This window comes from Elaeis guineensis, chromosome 2 (assembly GCF_000442705.2).
Source record: "Elaeis guineensis isolate ETL-2024a chromosome 2, EG11, whole genome shotgun sequence".
NCBI classification, from domain to species: domain Eukaryota; kingdom Viridiplantae; phylum Streptophyta; class Magnoliopsida; order Arecales; family Arecaceae; genus Elaeis; species Elaeis guineensis.
The window spans coordinates 109,404,035-109,424,270 of NC_025994.2; the positions used below are offsets into that span (position 1 = coordinate 109,404,035).

At 46.3% G+C, this 20,236-nt stretch overlaps 1 protein-coding gene and 1 long non-coding RNA gene across 2 annotated transcripts in view; one reads left to right on the forward strand and one right to left on the reverse strand.

Moving 5' to 3' along the window:
• Positions 1–270: 270 nt before the first annotated feature.
• LOC109505290 (protein RADIALIS-like 4) lies at positions 271–1,490 on the reverse strand. The gene is made up of 2 exons (XM_019847754.3): positions 1,031–1,490; positions 271–544 (listed from the first exon to the last, which is right to left on the reverse strand). Exon 1 carries the CDS (start codon positions 1,297–1,299, stop codon positions 1,063–1,065), a length of 237 nt encoding a protein of 78 aa, XP_019703313.1. The 5' UTR covers positions 1,300–1,490; the 3' UTR covers positions 271–544; positions 1,031–1,062.
• A 1,531-nt stretch (positions 1,491–3,021) lies between these two features.
• The window catches only part of LOC105048365 (uncharacterized), a 42,328-nt gene continuing 25,113 nt past the window's right edge, over positions 3,022–20,236 (forward strand). Inside the window, exon 1 of the long non-coding RNA XR_832625.3 lies at positions 3,022–3,353. This is a non-coding gene — a long non-coding RNA (uncharacterized lncRNA). The remainder of the gene's footprint in view (positions 3,354–20,236) is intronic.

Here is a 20,236-nt window from a genome sequence, read left to right on the forward strand (position 1 = left end):
CTGAAAAGATTTTGGAAGGTGGTGTTCTGATCAGACATCCACGCAACAGGTTTGGATTATTTAAATGATCCTTTTCAAGTTGGAGGAATCTTCCATGGTTGTATCTTACTGGAATTTCTATGAATTAACCAATTCCAACATTGAATTCATTCTGGCTGCAATGATCGATGAAGCAAGCAATAAGAAGATAACCAAGATAGATTTTTGGTCTGAATTATACATCTAGAGACCCTAGCTAACTTCTTTGTGGAGTTCCCCAAGAATAGAGAGTTTGACCATGGAATTATATCAAAGTTGTTTTCATAGTAATAAGTACACACACTAGTAGCCAGACGTGCTTATCAGTCTACAGAGGAATTACAATAAGATGAATTTATAAAAGAGACATCAGACCGCTATAAGATCGGCGATAACTTATCCACTGAGTTTGCTTACATATATGCTTCTATCTGGTACTCCAGCGAAGCACAACACTCCTGCTATTCCATACAGATATATTTATTACTTTATATGCGTGATCACTTGAGCTTTAGATACTCCAGACCTGCCAAACCAAGATATCAGAAACCAACCAAATCAGCTTAGTGATGATTCACAAAACACTATTCTAAAGTGAGCAAACTTTTTGAAGTTTGGGCGTCGTATAAAGATCGCGCATAACTAATAATCACATTGCTTTCAGAAAGACAGAGAAAGACTGAATAGAAGAATAAAGTGTTACAAGTGAATGCGACTGGGAATGCATATTATTGAGCATGACCCACCCACAACCTTGGAAAGCCTAAATTTATGTTTTGGTGTAAATTTTGTTTTAGATTAGATTTGATGTGGCCTTGTTGAGTTGGTCAAGGGATAGAACAGAAAGCTCCAAGTTGGGGGTGGCAGAGTTGGCCTTTTGCCCAACTGAAACCAACTGCTCCATCCAAGTCTTTTTCTAGTCTGAGAAACCGTCAGGGGTGAGAACTAAGAAGTGTGGAGGATAGTTTAATAAGAGAACAAAAGAATGGAACAGACTGCATCCGATCCTTACCAGCCATTGCTGCCTCCCCTATGACCAGAGGATCAGTAGTTGGGAAAGGAGGCATGGCCCGTTTCGATGTAATTGATGTCCCTGATGAGCAGTTCATAGTGGTGCTTCACCTCTTGGACCGACTTACTACCCACGGCCTGGGCCACTTTGTGCCAGCGGTCAGGGGTGTCCTTGTCATACTTTGCCAGTGCGTCCTCAAACCTCTTGTTCTCCCTCAAGGTCCAGGAGGAGTCTGAGGTGCGAGAGAGGCTCATAGAACTGGAGGCCATGTCTCAGGATTAAAAGACAAGAAGACTGATGAAGGAAGAGATGCTTTCTAGTATGTTCAATGGGGATGAGATATTAAAGTGGTAGTGGAGATTGATCACTTGGGGGCCGGAGAGTTGGCAGATGGAAAGGAGAGGAATTGGTTGGTTCCAAGCTTATGAACTCTAGACTTTTGTGTGGGCTGGCTTAGGAAGGCAGTAGGCAAGGGTGCTCCTTATAAACAGGAGGGGAGGGGGGTGGGTCGTGGGGTACGTGGACCCAGTTGGAGAATAATGGAAAAGGAGAAAAAGGAGGAAGGACGGCACTGGCAGAATATGGGATGACTCGTTCCCTCGAGAGCCACAAGAAGCAAGGTCAGGAGGAATAATATCTCGGGGGTGGGGAGGGGAGGGGGAGGGGCGGTGGGTGTGGTGAAGTGGAGAGAATCATCAGCGAGGAGAAGTTCTCCTTTCAAGTTATAACATCCACAATATATTTTTACCATCTCCTCTGTTCTCTCTTCTCCCTTCCTTTTACCAGCAACACGCATTTAAAGATTACAGTGGCCGGGGAGAAAAAATAGCAACTAATAATGACGAAAGAACGGAGAGATTGTAATATTTGAGTTCTTTTTACCTATTTATTCTTACGAGTATAACTGGTTATATATTTATTCTTCAAAAATTATTGTTTATGAATTATCTATTAGATCATCCTATTTTTGTATGGGCACCATTCTCTCGTTCGACTGTTGACTAATGGCATCAATAAATAACCATACAAAATGAATCTATTACTCTTCGCATTAATACCCTTATAAAATTATATATAAAAATAGCTCTTTCCTAAGAAAACTGAATATAAAATTTTAAGAATATTAATGTAAAAAGATAATGGTGCCAAATAACTTTATTACTCTTCTTATTAATAGCCCTTATAAAAATTATATAGAAACATAGCTCTTTCCTACGAAAATTGAATATAAAATTTTAAAAATATTAATATAAAAAGATAAAAGTATCAAATAATTCTCAAAATGGTTATCCATTAATATCATGACTCATCTGATAAAACAAGCATGCATGCAAAACTAAGGTAATCTGAGAGTTTATACAAATAATGATTTTTGGAAAGTAAATATATAATAATTATATTGACAAAGGTACACATATAAAAAATCTAAAATATTTATGCAAGCTGTGGTGGTGAAGCAGCATTGCAGGCATCTCTTTCATGAGGTCGCCTGCCTGTCTTGATCCATCTCTGTGCGCCAGAAGGAGTGGAGGAGAAGTAATCATGATATTGTTTTGAAAATTAAATTTTAGAGATATATCCTTCTTTTGCCTATATGACACGTGTCGCTTTATTATTGGCCCTTGTCTAGGCACGACCTATGAACTTTAGCGGTGTTCCGACGGCCCAAAACATGCGAGGGGTAATTTGTAAAGCTGCTTCTATCATATTTCAACTAGCGTCGGGAGGTTTCTCCTCAAATAAAATAAAATAAAAAAAAGTGTCGGGAGGCGACATGCCAGGATCAGCTCAGAATCGGTCCAATCGGCCATTTTGCGTTCTCATATAAATCTCCTCATATCGTACAATAATTATTGTTAAGTTCCACAACAAGAAGGTACTTTCGCCATGCTGTCTTGCATTTAAGTTCTAAACATGTATATAATTACAGATAAGTTCTAAGCCAGTAAAACACCTAGCAGTGCCAAATTTGTGCTAGTCTCCGCAAATGACTTGCCGGGATCGATTGAAACTTGATAAAAAAATTCTTTTGTGGCAACCCCCTGCCAAACATTAGAATTCTCTTATTCGATGTAAGAGGGAGGGCAGTGACGAGCGACAGATATATTTCTTCCACGATCCTCCTAAGCCCCACCTGCCGCGGAGGAGGCGGCGATTGCGACGGAATGCGGCCGTGGCCGTCGACGACGTTGATGTCGTCGTCGGGGAGGAGGATCTAGAAGGTGATGCTAGGGTTCAACGCCGACTGATTCGCCCACCCCAAAGACGAAAACCTCTACCACTGGTCCTCCACCATCATCGGCCCTTGAGGTTTTCTATTATGGTATAACCCTTTCTCACCTCCTCCTCTTTTTCCATGGGAATCACCTGACCCTGGTTAATTTCGATGAGTCGGTCATTAGAAAGGGAGGGAATCATGGTGATAAGTAGTAGCACTAGTTATGTGAACCATAGAATCAAAGGTCATAATGTCAGATAAAAATGTACTTTTTTGGCGTAATTTGTCTCTCTATAGAAGTATCTGACCGAGTTTAGTGATGGTAAGTATATGTATTAGGGTTTTTTTTTTTATTTTTTTTATTTTTTAAGGTGGAAAGTTCACACTCTTCTGGTATGCATGCATCCAATAAAATTAGAAAACAAAATATCGTGTAGCCTGATCCTGAGTGTTCACTACATAAGATGCAACCCAGTCCGTTGCCTTGTTCGCTTCTTGATAGACATGTCTGGCCTCCAGAGAGACCCACCCCCTCAATGCACCCTCGATATCGTGCAGGAATGGATGAATAAAGTGGCTTTCTTCCATCCTAGGACCCAGCTGATGCCCATAGAGGAATCTCCCTCAATGAGCAGATGGTCAGCATGTATTAGATATGGCTTGACGTGTAGTTTTTTCTTAGTATGTTTAGTTCCCTCAGAAAAGGTTTCCACTCCTTATATTTTTGTTTATTTAACGAGTTAACTATTTTTCTGCGATCTGTTTTGATTTATGGAATCACTTGTAGACTAGTTAATACGGTGACAGCCTAGTAGTGATGGCATTTATAATAAAAGATGTCCCAAATTTCTTATACCTTTCTTTTGTTTTTTTTCTTAATAATCTACGTGGGTTTGGATATGAACAAATGGCAAAGTAGAATCCCCGTTTTCTTGATCTTTTATTACCAGGAATTTACTTCATTTTCCTTCATATGTTCTCTTTCTGTCTATGATAGTTCAAAGCATGAAAATAAAGTGAATTATATGCATGAAAATGTTTTGTAAATCACAATTCGCTTAATGTTTTACATGCTCCACGTTTATTTATGGATTTATTACCTTATAGTTTGTAATTGCTATGGTTCTCAACTTAATAGAAAAGAAAAAGGCCCCGGCAGAGTTGCTGGAGAGGAGGGTGGGGATTGGGAATGCTGCAAACCTCCCCCATCATGAAAAACCCAACCTGGATACATGCAGAAACCAAACTGACATTGGAACATGATAAGGCTGAGATAAATCAATATGAAGTTATGATTCCATTATATGTTAATTTATAAATTAAATGAGAGAATTGAGGAGAAATACAAAATTGGAGCAAGTAAAACAAAAGGAGTACTAGCTAGGGAAGAAAATGTGCTCTTGCCCACCAGCGTGGAAGGGTTAAAAAGGAGGAAAATATATAAAGTAAAAAAAAGAGCATAAAAATTAATAAATGGGGGAACTAAAGACAAAAGGGAAGAGAAAAGACAAAGAAGGAGTATAAAGACCAAAAAATAATTAGGGCTGAAGCAGTGGGGGAAGAAAAATAATAGAGGACAAGAAAAGGGGAAAGAAAAGAGGAAGAAATTAACAAAAGAGAAAGGATAAAATATAGTAAATAAGGACCCAATCCATGGAAAATGCAGATGTTTTATTAAATGAGAGAGTGTGTCCAAAAAATCTTAAACATGCCAATTTCTTAGGCGAATTCATTCATTTCAAAGAATAATCAAGACAAGAGAGAAGGTGGTGGTGATTGTTAAGTGAATGATATCTTCTCGAAGATTTTGAAACAACCAGTAAGCCACATGTTTTAGAGCTTTTTTGTTCCCAATGAAGTTTCTTACTAGATGGAATCTTGTTATCACCTACAATCTAGAGTCTTGCACCTCCCCCTTGTATGATCTCTTCCTCTACTCTCTTTTACGGAACATCCATTTTTTTAAAAAAAAAATTCTGTTAATATGTCTTGAGACCAACATTATGCATATTTTTAAAGCACTACAATTTTATTCATGCTTATGACTTTTTATCTTTTTATATGATTTTAGATGAAGTTCCTTAAGAACCTCCACTCCCTAAGATTTTGCAATTATTTCTTCCCCACTCTGCAGCCATTCTTGCTTCCGAAATTTTCTTGCTTCATGCTGTTATGGTTAAATGCAATCTGCTACCTGATTTCTGTGAAAGTTAAGCCTGTATTATATTTTAAGAGTTGGTTTGACAGATTGTTGGTTTTGTAATTACTTTATTAAATTGAACATTGATTCTTTACAGCTACCACTATGGCAGCTAACAGCAGTTTTCAAAGTGCTAGATCAGCCATGGAAATGGCTTAATTTTTTTTTTCTTTAAATGTGCTCATAATTTTGATAATACAGCTGTGGCAGATAATGGGAATAGTTCATACTTGTGAGTTGTGACAGATGGGAAACATGTGTCACTTTGCCTAAAAGCAACCACTTGAAAAACTTATTTTTTAATAAATTGATACAATTTTGTGCTGTTGACATCACTTATAACCGTGATAACACTGTCAGGGGTTATGTTCTTGTTGAACTATTGAAAAGCATGCTTAAAATAATTGATTTGAAAACATAGAATTATGACTTCTGAAATATGGGAAATTCTTATATTAGCTTTGTTGTTGTTACAAAATTCACTTATATGAGTTAACATGCTGTTGGGGGAAACCCACCGACCGACCGACCGACTATCGGAGGGCCCGACCGGCTGGCGGCCCGACCGACCGTCTCCGACTGGCCGACTGACCGTCTCCGACTGAAAGCCGGGGGTGACCGACTAACGGACGCTACCGACGGCTTTTCAATGGCCCAATCGCCGACTGGAGGTATGTCGGGCGTATCCTTCCCGACCGACCAGACCCAGAGGCCGACTCACATGAAACTCGCCGACTGACGGAGGAACCCGACGCCACTCTGCTGGCCACCGACCAAGGGTCGGCCGTCTCCTCCCATCGCCGTACAGCCGCCAGACCTTGTCAGCTCTGACACGGACATGCGGCACAGTTCCCCAGGGGCATTGTCCCGCCGAGAGCGAGGTCAACCCTAGTGACTAGACGGCCACACGGCGACATGACATTTCCACGGCGGCTCTGACAGTCTACAGTGAGTTGACAGTTCCTCACTTGTCCGCGCCATTAATGACGGCGCCATACCGTGCTCCACTATATATACCGGGGAAGGCAACAGTGCAAAGGGTCGATCCGCCCTTCTCTCCCACATACGCAGGCTCGCTCCTCTCTCTCTCTCTCTCCCTCTCAGAGCTCTCTGTCTGCATTTTACTGTTGCCCAGTCACCTCTCTGACTTGACCGTCGGAGGGTCCCCGCCGGAGCCGCCTCCGGTCAGTGCGGACTTCCTTTTGCAGGTGCACGCTTCCCGGCGATCGGGCGACGAGGCGATTGGCCGCAACAGAGTGGCGCGCCAGGTAGGGGTCAGCATGACAAAGACAAGAGCTCAACGATCGAGAGTCACTGGGTCGGCAAGGCGCTCTTCCCGCCGGGAAGAGGCCTCTCCACCACCACCAACGGCGGAGCCTAGCTCTCCGCACCCTGCAGTGACCACGGAGGCCCAGATTGCGGCCATCGTACGGCAGATGACCGTACTGACTGACGCAGTCAAAAGCCTCCAGCAACAACCGGCGGCCCGACCTATGCCTTCCAGGAGCAGCCGCCGACGGCCGCGCCGACCCCTGTCGCCCCCAAGCGAGCGCTCTCAACAGCGCTCCCACGGAGAGGAGGAGGGGCGACCACGGCGCGACGACCGACGGTCCCAGCGGCCCTCTCCTTCCCCGTTGGAACGGGCGAGGAAGGAAAAGCGGCCGCGCACACCGACGGCCTCTCTTTCAGAATCCTCCGGAGGCTCCACTCCCGGGGTCTCCCAGCATCGACGAGCGGACGACTACGAGCGACGGTTCGAGGAGATCGACCGCCGGCTCGCCCAACTGCAGATGGACGGCCAGAAGTCTTCGAACGACGTCGACTTCCAGACCGCCCAACCTCTCTCTCGACTGGTCCTCGATGAGCCGATTCCCAGTCGGTTCAAAATGCCGAACGTGGAGCCATACGATGGCTCCACCGACCCGGTCGACCACCTCGAGAGCTATAAAGCTCTCATGACGATCCAAGGGGCAACCGACGCTCTTTTTTTCATCGGCTTCCCCGCCACACTTCGCAAGGCTGCCAGGGCTTGGTACTCCGGTCTTCGATCGGGCAGTATCCATTCCTTCGCGCAGCTCGAGCACTCGTTCGTGGCCCATTTCAGCACCAGCCGAAAGCCGCCGCGAACGTCGGATAGCCTTTTCTCCCTCAAGCAGGGGGAAAACGAGACGCTCCGACACTTCGTGGCGCGATTCAACGCGGCCACGCTCGAGGTCCGGGACCTCAACGAAGACATGGCGGTTTCAGCCATGAAGCGGGGCCTGAGGTCTTCCCGATTTACTTATTCTCTGGACAAGACCCTCCCCCGAACGTACGCCGAGCTACTGGAGCGCGCATACAAGTATATGCGCGCGGACGAAGGAGCGTCCGACCGACGCCTGGTCGAGCCCAGGGGTCCGAAGGAGAAGCGAAGAAAAGATCGGGAGCCCGCCGAACCAAGCAGGCCCCCGACCGGTAGTCGACTTTCTCCACCTCGACAGATCCAAAAATCACCCCGCCGACAGACTCCGAGGTCGGTGCGTCCCAGGTATGACTCCTACACTCCTCTCTCCGCTCCCCGTGCGCAGATCTTGATGGAGATCGAAGGGAAAGAATACCTGCGACGGCCTCCGCCTCTGAAGGCAAAGGGCCTCGACCATCGGAAGTACTGCCGGTTCCATCGGAGCCACGGCCACGACACCGAGCGATGCATCCAGTTGAAGGATGAGATCGAAAATCTCATCCGCCGAGGGTATCTCGGCAAGTTTCGAAAGGGTCCGCCGACCCGACCGACTGCCGATCGACGCCCCCAGCCGACTGAGGAGGCGCTGACTAACCAGCCGACGGCTGGAGTCATCAACATGATCTCCAAGCGGCTGGGATCGGGGACGTCTGCAGGGGGGGAGCCGACGAAAATGCCGCGCCCGGACGACGTGATTACCTTCTCAGAAGACGACGTTCGGGGCATCCAGACTCCCCACGACGACGCTGTTGTTGTGTCGGCGACAATAGCCAATTATGATGTAAAACGAATTTTTGTTGATAATGGAAGTTCGACAAATGTTTTGTTTTACTCGACCTTCTTCCGAATGCGACTACCGACTGATCGACTTAGTGGGGTCTCCACGCCCTTGATCGGCTTTGCCGGAGATACCGTCACGACAGAAGGAGAAATCACCCTGCCCGTGACGGTCGGTACCGAACCACGGCAAAGCACGGTCTCCCTCATTTTCGCGGTCGTCCAAGTTCCTTCGGCCTACAATGCCATACTCGGGCGACTCGGACTGAACGCCCTCAGGGCGATCGTCTCGACGTACCATCTCCTTGTTCGATTTTCGACCAAAAACGGAGTCGGGGAGATGCGCGGAGATCAACAGCTCGCCCGACGATGCTTCCAAATCTCCGCCCAAGGCGACGAGACAAAGGATCCCCTGACAATCGACAAGCTGGATCAACGGGAGGAGGAAGAGCGGGGTTCGCCGGCCGAGCAGCTCGAGGCGATCCCGGTAGGAAAAAATCCCGACAGAAAAGTTTGGATCGGGTCTCAATTGCCCGACACCGAGCGACACCGACTGGCGAAGTTGCTAACGGCCAACGCCGACATATTCGCATGGTCGGCAGCAGATATGTCGGGCATCCCTCCAGAAACAATTACTCACCGACTCAACATCGACCCGACAATGAAGCCGGTGAGGCAGAAGAAAAGGTCCTTCGCCCCAGAAAGGCAGAAGGCCATTGACGAAGAAGTAGACAAGCTGCTCGAGGCAGGCTTCATTCGGGAATCCACGTATCCCGATTGGCTTGCCAATGTCGTCATGGTCAAGAAAGCCAGCGGGAAATGGAGGATCTGCATCGACTATACCGACCTCAACCGAGCATGCCCGAAGGATAGCTTTCCACTCCCGAAGATCGACCAGCTGGTGGATGCGACGTCCGGATTTCGACTGCTCAGCTTCATGGACGCCTTCGTCGGGTACAATCAGATCCGGATGGCGCCTGAAGACGAGGAGCACACCGCGTTCGTGACCCCCAAAGGCCTCTACTGTTATCGGGTGATGCCCTTTGGATTGAAGAATGCCGGCGCCACCTACCAGCGACTCGTCAATAAGGTCTTCAAATACCAGATCGGGCGTAACATGGAGGTATACGTGGACGACATGCTGGTAAAGAGCACGCGGATCCCGGACCATGTTCAGGATCTCGAGGAGACCTTCCGCACCCTTCGACGACACCGAATGAAGCTCAACCCGACCAAATGTGCCTTCGGGGTGACCTCGGGGAAGTTCCTCGGATTCCTCGTTTCTCAGAGAGGGATCGAGGCCAACCCTGAGAAGATAAAGGCGATCCTCGACATGCGTCATCCGAACACCAAGAAGGAGGTCCAGCAGCTGAACGGGAGAATCGTCGCTCTTAGCCGATTCATTTCCCGATCAGCTGAAAGGTGCCTCCCGTTCTTCAAGACCCTGCGCCAGGCGAACGGTTTCTCTTGGTCGGATGAGTGCGAACAGGCCTTCGAAGACCTGAAAAAGTACCTGGCTTCCCCGCCGCTGCTCGTAAAGCCGCAGGTCGGGGAGACCTTGTATCTCTACTTGGCCACATCTTCTGAGGCGATCAGTTCGGTGCTTGTTCGGGAAAACGAGTGCCGAACCCATCAGCCCATCTACTACACCAGCAAAGTGCTCCACGACGCCGAAGCAAGATACTCGGAGACGGAAAAGATGGTTTTCGCCCTGACCGTCTCCGCGCAACGGCTCCGACCATACTTCCAGGCCCACGCCATCGTGGTACTCACCAACCAGCCCCTGAGGGCCGTACTGCGCCGACCCGACACATCCGGACGACTCGCTAAGTGGGCAATGAAGCTTAGCGAGTTCGACATTCAGTACCGACCAAGGCCTGCCTTGAAGGCTCAGGTCTTGGCCGACTTCATCGCTGAATGCCCGACGACCGACCGAAGGTCGGGAGCTGAAGGCCCTGGACGTGGTTCGGTCTCTGAGCCAGACCCGATCTCCACCTGGGTACTTCACATCGACGGAGCCTCCAACGCTCAGGGAAGCGGGGCCGGGCTCCTACTCACGAATTCGGATAGGGTAGTCGCCGAGTACGCCCTCCGGTTCGACTTCAAGGCCTCCAACAATCAAGCCGAATACGAGGCACTCCTCGCGGGCTTGAGGATGGCGAAGGAACTGGGCGTCGACAGCCTCCGGGCATTCTCCGACTCTCAGCTGATCGTGGGGCAGGTCAAGGGCGACTTCGAGGCGCGAGATCCGACCATGATCAAGTATCTTCAGAAGGTAAAGGATCTCGTGGCCCGCCTCGAGCATTTCGAGATCTCCCACATCCCCAGGATGGAGAACGCCCGTGCCGACGCTCTCTCCAGATTGGCAACGTCGGCCTATGATTCTTTGGGTCGGACGTTTGTCGAAAACCTCCAGCAGCCGAGCATCGATCGGGTCGAAGAAGTGCAGCAGCTGACGTCTGAACCCAGTTGGATGGACCCGATCGTCCGGTACCTGTCCGAGGGGACCAGTCCCGAAGATCCCGCGGATGCCAAGCGACTCCGATGGTCGGCGTCACAATATGTGATCGTGGACGGCCGACTCTACAAGAGGTCGTTCTCCCTCCCTCTGCTCAGGTGCTTGGGTCCGACCGACGCTGACTACGCCCTCCGAGAGGTTCACGAAGGAATTTGTGGGAATCACTTGGGGGGCAAGTCCTTAGCCTTCAAGGTCCTACGACAGGGCTACTACTGGCCGACCATGAGGAAGGATGCGGCAGAGTTGGTCCGAAGGTGCGAGCCATGTCAGAAGTATGCCAATATTCAGCACCAACCGGCCAGCCAAATCACTCCCATTGTCGCTCCATGGCCCTTCGCTCAGTGGGGAGTCGATATTCTCGGCCCCTTCCCACCGGCGTCGGGCCAAAGGAAGTTCATCGTTGTCGCCATCGACTACTTCACGAAGTGGGTCGAGGCCGAGCCCTTGGCGCAGATCACCGAGCGGAAGATGGAGGACTTCGTCCAAAAGTCCATCATCTTCAGGTTCGGATTGCCGCACACCATCATCACCGACAACGGACGGCAATTCGACAACCGAGACTTCAAGGACTTCTGCGCCAGGTTCCACATCCGTCATCGACTAACTTCAGTCGGGCACCTACAGTCCAACGGTGAGGTTGAGGTGACGAACCGAACCTTGCTCCATGGACTTAAGACCCGACTGAACGAAGCCAAAGGTCTCTGGGTCGACGAGCTGGGCTCCGTCCTATGGGCTTACCGAACGACCCCCCGTGTCCCGACCGGAGAGTCGCCGTTCAGTTTGGCCTACGGGACAGAAGCTGTGATCCCGCTCGAGATTGGCCTGCCGTCTTCAAGGGTCGAGCAGTACCACGAGCCGGACAACTCCGAAAGTCGGAGGGCCGACCTAGACCTTCTCCTCGAACTGCGAAATGAGGCTCAGATCCGAATGGCCTCATACCGACAGAGGGTCGCCCGGTACTACAACGCCAAGGTCAGACCAAAGCTCTTCAGGCCTGGCGACCTAGTCTTGAGGAAGGCGGAGGTGTCGAAGCCCTTGGACCAAGGGAAGTTGGCTCCCAACTGGGAAGGACCCTACAGGGTTGCTGACACCTTCGGGCCGAGAGCCTATCGGCTGGAAACCCTTGAGGGAAAAACCATTCCCCGGACTTGGAACGCCGACAACTTGAAGCTGTATTGCCAGTGAATTCTGTAATTCAATTGTCGGAATACATGTCCAGTTTGAAAAATTGGAGTTCTAACTCTTCCACTACCGGTCGGCGCTCAGCCCCGACGCGCCGACGCGGATCTGGCACCGACGACACATCGGCCCCTTACACGGACCGATGCATCTACAACGACGGGAGTCAATACTCCTTCGACGACTTGTCGGACCTCCACAAAGGGCCGACGGACTCTTATGAACGGGAGTTCATGCTCCCTCTACGGTCGAATTTTCGGGCAGAATCCGTCGGCCGACAGGCCGATCGGGCCCCGACCGAAGAAAGGCAAAAAGCCCACGCGACTATTGTCGCGACTTCCGACCGAGCTACGGCCGGTCGAGGGATGTTCGGCTTACCACCGTCTATCGCACGATGCGACCTTTGTCGCATCTACGACTTGCCGACCGACCAACGGCCGGCTGAACGACATTCGGCTTACCACCGGACGTCGGAAAACATCGAACCCGACGCAGGGGTATGGGGACCCGACTTACTATCGTCTCCCCGACAATGCGCCGGACGCCGACTTCGACTGTCAAGTTGCTGAAGCCCTACCGACTTATGCGAGTTGGTGACTTGACTAAGTCAGCGACTAACGTTCGACATTGCAGACGTGTTTGGCATTGCAAACAGGGGGAAAAGGCAAAAGAAGAATTCATTCAAGACTTGAAGAAATTTTTTCCATAAACAAAGGAAAGTCTACAAGGTAAAGGCCGGAGCCCGATTACAATCCAAAGCAAAATAGAAGACAAAATAAAACCGACTAATTATCGGAGTCGACGTCCTCCACTGGACGACGATGCGAGTTGGTCGGAAGATCTGCTCCGACTTCAGCCATCGGAGCCGACTGGTCTTCGGCAACCGGCTCTGCGACGCCTTCAGCTTCCGCCCTGGTGGAGAGACCATCCGACGCTGGTCCGGCCGTCTCCTCCGCAGCTGGGGCCTCCGACCCTGGCAGAACCACGTTGCTGAGGTCAAGTTCGGGGTACAAGCTCTGAACGGCTTCCCGGGCGTCCTCGTACCCGACTTGGTACGAGAGGTAGCCGCTCTCGAGGAGCTCTTCGCGGTACTCCTCTGAGTCCCGGAAGACCTCGACCGCCCGACCCAAAGCCAACTTCGCCGACTCTGATTCGGCTTTGGCAACGTCTGCGTCGGCCTGAGCGGCGGCATGACCCTCTTCAGCCTTGGCGAGGTTCTCGAGACTCGCCCGAAGTTGCTCGCGCTCGCCCTCCAACTCTTTGCCGACGCTGTCTCGCTCGTGTCGGAGCCGACGGATGGTCCGGGACTTCTTGGCCGCGTCATCCTTCGCCGATTTGAGCTCCGACTCCAGCGACGCCTTGGCCTCCTTGAGTCCGGAGATCTCCTCCGAAAATCGGGAGACCTCCCCCTCGAGTCGGTTCTCCCGGTCGACCGACTGTTGAAATTGGTCGAGAAGGATGGCCTTCTCGGCTTCGAGGCTCGCGACCTTATCTCTCCAGGCCGCGCGCATGTCCCCAAACTTCCGATATCCGGCCTCCAGCTCGGATATGTTGAAGGACCAGCTGCACAAAAAAGGAGCCGACTGTTAGTAAGCCGCCGAAGGACTGTGGAACGAATGCCCTCCACCTCCGGGGACGACCGAGTGTCTTCGGTCGGCTCTCCCGACCGACTACCTCGTGGGGACGTCCTAGCCATGAGCTCAAAGAAATGGCAAGGAAGAAAGGAAAAAGAAAGAGGAAGGCTACTCTAGCCCTTGGAAGGAAAGAGTCGCAAAGGGGAGACAGAGCGAGAAGTACCTGGAGCGGAGGCTCAAGCGGCAGAGTCTCGACTGTAAAAATGAGAGGGGTAAAAAACCATGTGGGGGTAACTTTGTATATATAGTGCTCCCCAACGGTCGAGATGAAGGCACGCACAGCAAAGACTCCCCGGATTTGCCGCGTGGCGTCATCAGGGCCGTCAAACGGTCCGACGGTTCGACGCACCCCCCTTCAGATTGCGCCACGTCGCCTCATCCGCTCCACGAATGCGAACTGATGGCCACGCGCCACGTGTCGCGATGGGACACGACGGTTTCCACTTCCCGATGGGACACGACGGTTCCACTTCCCGATGGGACTCGACGGTTCCACTTCCCGATGGGACATGACACCTGGCACCGGTTTTTCGTTGACACCAGCGGACATCCGGCACGGCGGACGTCCGGCGCCGACCGACACCTGAGGCTGATGGGACGAGACGCCTGGCGCCGACTGGATGTCGGGCGCCAGTGAACCTCTCGATATGTACAGGGCGTCGGACACCGTATCAATCGGCGGTACGGTCGGATCCTCGGCACGACAAATCCACTCCTAGTCGCCAGCTCATCACCCGACTTAGGAGTGGAGGGGGCAACTGTTGGGGGGAAACCACCGACCGACCGCCGACTATCGGAGGGCTCGACCGGCTGGCGGCCCGACCGACCGTCTTCGACTGAAAGCCGGAGGTGACCGACTAACGGACGCTACCGACGGCTTTTCAATGGCCCAATCGCCGCCTGGAGGTATGTCGGGCGTATCCTTCCTGACCGACCAGACCAGAGGCCGACTCACATGAAACTCGCCGACTGACGGAGGAACCCGACGCCCCTCTGCTGGCCACCGACCAAGGGTCGGCCGTCTCCTCCCATCGCCGTACAGCCGCCAGACCTTGTCAGCTCTGACACGGACATGCGCACAGTTCCCAGGGGCATTGTCCCGCCGAGAGCGAGGTCAACCCTGGTGACTAGACGGCCACACGGCGACATGACATTTCCACGGCGGCTCTGACAGTCTACAGTGATTGACAGTTCCTCACTTGTCCTCGCCATTAATGACGGCGCCATATACCGTGCTCCACTATATATACCGGGGAAGGCAACAGTGCAAAGGGTCGATCCGCCCTTCTCTCCCACATACGCAGGCTCGCTCCTCTTTCTCTCTCTCTCCCTCAGAGCTCTCTGTCTGCATTTTACTGTTGCCCAGTCACCTCTCTGACTTGACCGTCGGAGGGTCCCCGCCGGAGCCGCCTCCGGTCAGTGCGGACTTCCTTTTGCAGGTGGCATGCTTCCCGGCGATCGGGCGACGAGGCGATTGGCCGCAACAGAAAAGAACAACCAAGTTATCTGCTTATGGAAAATATAGCTGAATGAAACTCGGGGCCCTTTGGAGAGGAAGCTTTGATTGAAGGGTTTAGCTAAATCTTGCAAGCTTAAGCTGGTAGATGTCTTAAGGACATTTTAGATTCAATGATGCTCATCATGAGAGTTACCAAGCAAATTAACATTTTCAATAAAGCTAACCGGAGAAGCGAGGGAATATAAATAGCAAATCATGTCATGCACCGAACCGAACACTCAGTTCGGATACGTGATGGCCGCACACTCCTTAGGACATGTCCTAAAGAATATGCAAGACCAAAAATAATTTATTACAATCTTAACATCCATAATATCTAATTTCAATAATAATTAATAAAACTTACATAATTACAATTTAAATTCCTTCAATCTCTTATCAGGTATTAAAGATATTCTATCTATGTATCCGCTCACTCGCAAATCCAAACCATAACCAATTATGAGCATCCTGTAACTCTAAGAAGAAAAAAAAAATGAAGGGGTATGAGCTTAATAGCCCAATAAGAATCTCACATATCACACCAGTATAATAATATAATCTGAAAATAAGATAAACAATAAAATATAAAATCTCATGTTTAATATTCAGAATACTGCAAACATCCTAAATTATCTGTCTTATTAAAAGAGATGTATTATCATATGTTAACGAGTGAAACACTTTATTCAGTATTAGTTTCATATCTTGTCTTCTATTTCTCTTTCATAATCATTATGATCTTTAACATTTTTCTTTCTGACTTTGGACTAACAGTCTATATCTCAGTCTCCATCCGATCAAATTTTCACTCATAAGCCTTTCAAAGCTTCTCAGCATGAGCTCCTGGTCCGGCTGTCCCACGTATGAAAGTCCGTGGGGGCTGTCTCAAGCATAAGCTCCTGACGGACTATTCCAGGCATGAGCTCCTGACCGGCTGATCCACATATAAGCCCATGGAGGCTGTCCCAGGCATAAGCTCCTGGCAGGCTATCCCAAGCTATAAGCTTCTGACGGACTGTTCCACATAACGAGGCTAGTCCAAATATATCTTTTTTTTTTATTTTCATGAAATATAATGCTTTGACTTCATTAATCAATTTCAATTTGCAGTGTGATCAAGACAAATATATCATACCATATAATCATGCTATCAATCACTGGATACATATATATTGACATAACATACTCATGCTTAAAAATCATATAAGCAAATAACATGTCTTAATCATAGCAAATTCATCGATCACAAATTCAATGATGCAAAATCATCGATACAGGCAATGGTAAAATAGCATATATATTGATGATCATATACAAGAGATTCTTACCTCTACCGATGACCGATCTAAATACAAAAATTGATGAGCTCCTTAATCTACAAATCCCAAATCAAGATATTTTGCTCGATATCTTCTTATACAATAATTACATCTCTATATGATCAGAGTTAAACATAAAAATATATATAATTAAGGATAAAAAATTATAAAAATATTTTAAAGTCACAAGTTTAGGACATCTTCTAGGATCAACCAATCGATCTTGATTACGTAGGTATCTGGACCCTCCACTGATCCATAAGATTTTTTTAGAAAGAAGAATCATGAAGAGAGATAAAATTTTAGAAAAAGAAAGTAGAGAGAGAAAGTGGAGAGAGAATCTTCATATCCTTCAGATGAGGCAATCATGATCGAGATTATCAGAGATCATATCAAGGTGACTCAATATGGATTAACTATGATCAGATGCTATAAATTTTAAATAAGGATCGGCTGGAATCCAACATACTGCATGAATTTCGAAGTAATTCTAGGTCACCTTATTTTCATCTCAAATTTGTCATAGGATCCGTGATGCAATTAGAGATAGAAAGAGAGAGAGTAGAAAGATCCTAAAGAGAGAAGGAGAGAGAGAGGAGAGAGAAAAATAGAGAGAAAAAAATTTTTTTTCTCTCTTTTTCTTTTTCTTTTCTTTTTTTTCTTTTTCTTCTTTTTCTTTTTCTTCTCTTCTTCTTTTTCTTTCTTTTCTTTCTCTTCTTTTCTCTTTTCCTTGCGAACAGAGGGAGGGACATGAGGGGAAAAAAAGGGGCTTGGTGGCTCTGCTCCGGAGAGGTGTGGCGACTACGATCGGAGGTTCGATAGCAGATCGACGGTGTGGAGCCAGAGATGGCCAGTGGTGAGGTTCGACCAGCAAAAATTAGAAAAAAAAAGAAAAAAATGGGGACTACCCTCTTTTTCTATGATTTTTTCGATTACCGACCAATAATTAAGGGCCAAACCATCGGGGAAGAAAGCTAGAGGGGTAGGGGTCATGACCATGAGTGCAACACCATAGGCGGCGGCGCTGGTGGATGGAAAAGGAAGGGAGAGACTCGTTCAAAAACAGAGAAAAATAGAGTTTTTATTTTTATGAGATTTTTGACGAACCCGATGGCTGGTAGGGGTGTGCGTGCCATGAGAAGGAGGAAAAGGAAGAGAGGAAGGAGGGTCGGGGCTTACCTCCATCATCGATGAGATCTCTGATGAGAATTTGAAATGAACACGATAAGGTATCTGCGGCTTCAACGAGAAAAATCGAGAAAAATAAAAGGAGAGATCTGATGCTCGTTGTGGCCAACCTTAGAGGAGAGGAGAGGAGATTTATAGGTTGGAGGGGAGGTCGAATCCCCTAGATTCAACTTCTCCTTCGATGATTTTGGGTGGAAGAAGACTCCCAGCGGGAGTCTTCTTCATTTTTCCTCTCTCTTTTTTTTCAAAAGTGGGCTTCAAAAATTTGGGTTTGGTTCAAGGCCCAAATGGACTAGCTTATTACATTCTCCTTCCTTAAAATAATTTCATCCTCGAAATTAACTTTACTTGATCAATAACTTTAAAAGAACATCGATTATGTCATTTTCAAATTTTTAATAGTCTGTCTTACATAGTACTTATTTCATAAGATTTTGATATAACAAAATTATGGGAGATCTCAAACTTATTCTCTTCATGCTGGTTTCTCAAAATTTTTTTAAACAACAATAATTTGATCAGGTATTAAAATATCTAATTCTTTGTCTATTATATTGGTTGATTAAGTCATTACCTTTAATAGAAACCAAAGATAGCCCAAACATCAAACACTCCTCATAATTACAGGCTTCTTTCTTCTTTTAACCTTCCAACAAATTTAACAACTGAACTTCCATCTTAGAAACCTCAAACTTCTACGTCAGTTCGAGTAATAATATTAATCTTGAAAAATGAGATATTATTAAGATATTCTAGGTTTGAATTAATAAGAATTATCAAGCAATCAACAATAAACTTGAGATATCTAGGGATCTTCTTGGCATTATCTGCAATGAAATAACTACTGGTAAAAATTTTCAGCTATGATCAGATTAGGTCAAAATCTGTAGCATCCTTTTAATATCAATAAAAATTTTTCTTTATTTGTAACTAATTTATTCCATAATATCTTTTGATTTAAACAATTAATATTTCTAATCCATTTAAACCTTCACGCTTTTGCTGCATACTTTGATCTACTTTATCAAATTATATAGGTTTATCAAAAGATAAGAATATTCTTATATGTTAGATCAATCAAAGATAGATCAACTTTCAAATTTCATATAAAATTTAGAGTAAAACTTTAAGTTTCTTTATTTTTTATTGTCCTTAGGTAGAGCACATCAAAATTAAATTTCATCTACTTTCTATGTTTGAAATCATTACATAAGCTTTACCACTCCTCCAGACTGATATGTCTAGAATTAATTTGAGTTAATCTTCGATTTACCTTATAATCATTTAGACAACTTCTAACCAATCTTTCTTTGCAAAAGAATTAACTCCAACTTGAATAAACTAGAAAAACTCATGTCAATATTTTTGTAAGTAGAATCAACTTGGTTATTTCTTGTAAAGCTCTCTTCATCACAATTCTTAGCATCAATAGATAAATTCATACAAAAGTTTATCCTTTATCTAAAGTCATTCAAAATTTAAACAATAACAAAATACCTTAGATCAGCTCAAAAATCTGAACTTTGATTTGAATTACAGTCCACTATCTTCAATAATTAGAAAAAAAAGTAAGGAATCTAATCCAAAGATGAAAATATAAATTATTAAAGATTTATTCATAATATGTATATCATAATCTAACAAAATAAATTTTTTATTCAATTTAACAACAATATCAAATACCTTAGATCCACTTAGAAAGTAAATTTTTGACTTGAAATTCAATGCAACTTGAAAGATCAAAAAATCATCCAAATATGATATTTTGAATAACCAATGATTTTACTAAGACATGTATCTCATATTCTCATAATAAAATTTAAGTATATTTTTCATCTAAGATTGAGTTTCATATATGACCTCTTATAGGTTCAATGCTCAAAAATATTTTTCTCTTATATGATGTAATTTCTTCTTAGACCACATCCTAACTAACTTCCTTCTAATAAGTCCAAAACTTTTATAATGCTCAAAAAAAATTAACATTGAAATCAGAAAAATTACCATGACCTTCACCTATATAAGTTTCGCATTTCAAAAATCATCGAGTATACTCAACACAACACATAATATCTCCCTCTCATTCCAGATCAACACTTCTCATACTTAGGTCAACCCTATAAATTGAAATCTAAGATATAACTAGTCAATTTATTATAGACATCATCTACCACTTGTGTATAAATTTCATCATAGTATCTATTGATTCGAAATTTAAATATTTGAATTTATTTTTTTTATATCTATCATGTTTCTTATGTTCATAACTTAAGTTTAAAATATCACTAAAGTTATAATTTCGAATAATTATAATCTTAAGCTCAAATCTCACTTAAGTCATATTCTCTAGTGATTATAATCTAAACTCTAATATCATTCTATCACATCCTTAATGATTATAACCTTAAACTCTGATTTATCTATCATATCTATTGATTATAATTTCAGAGT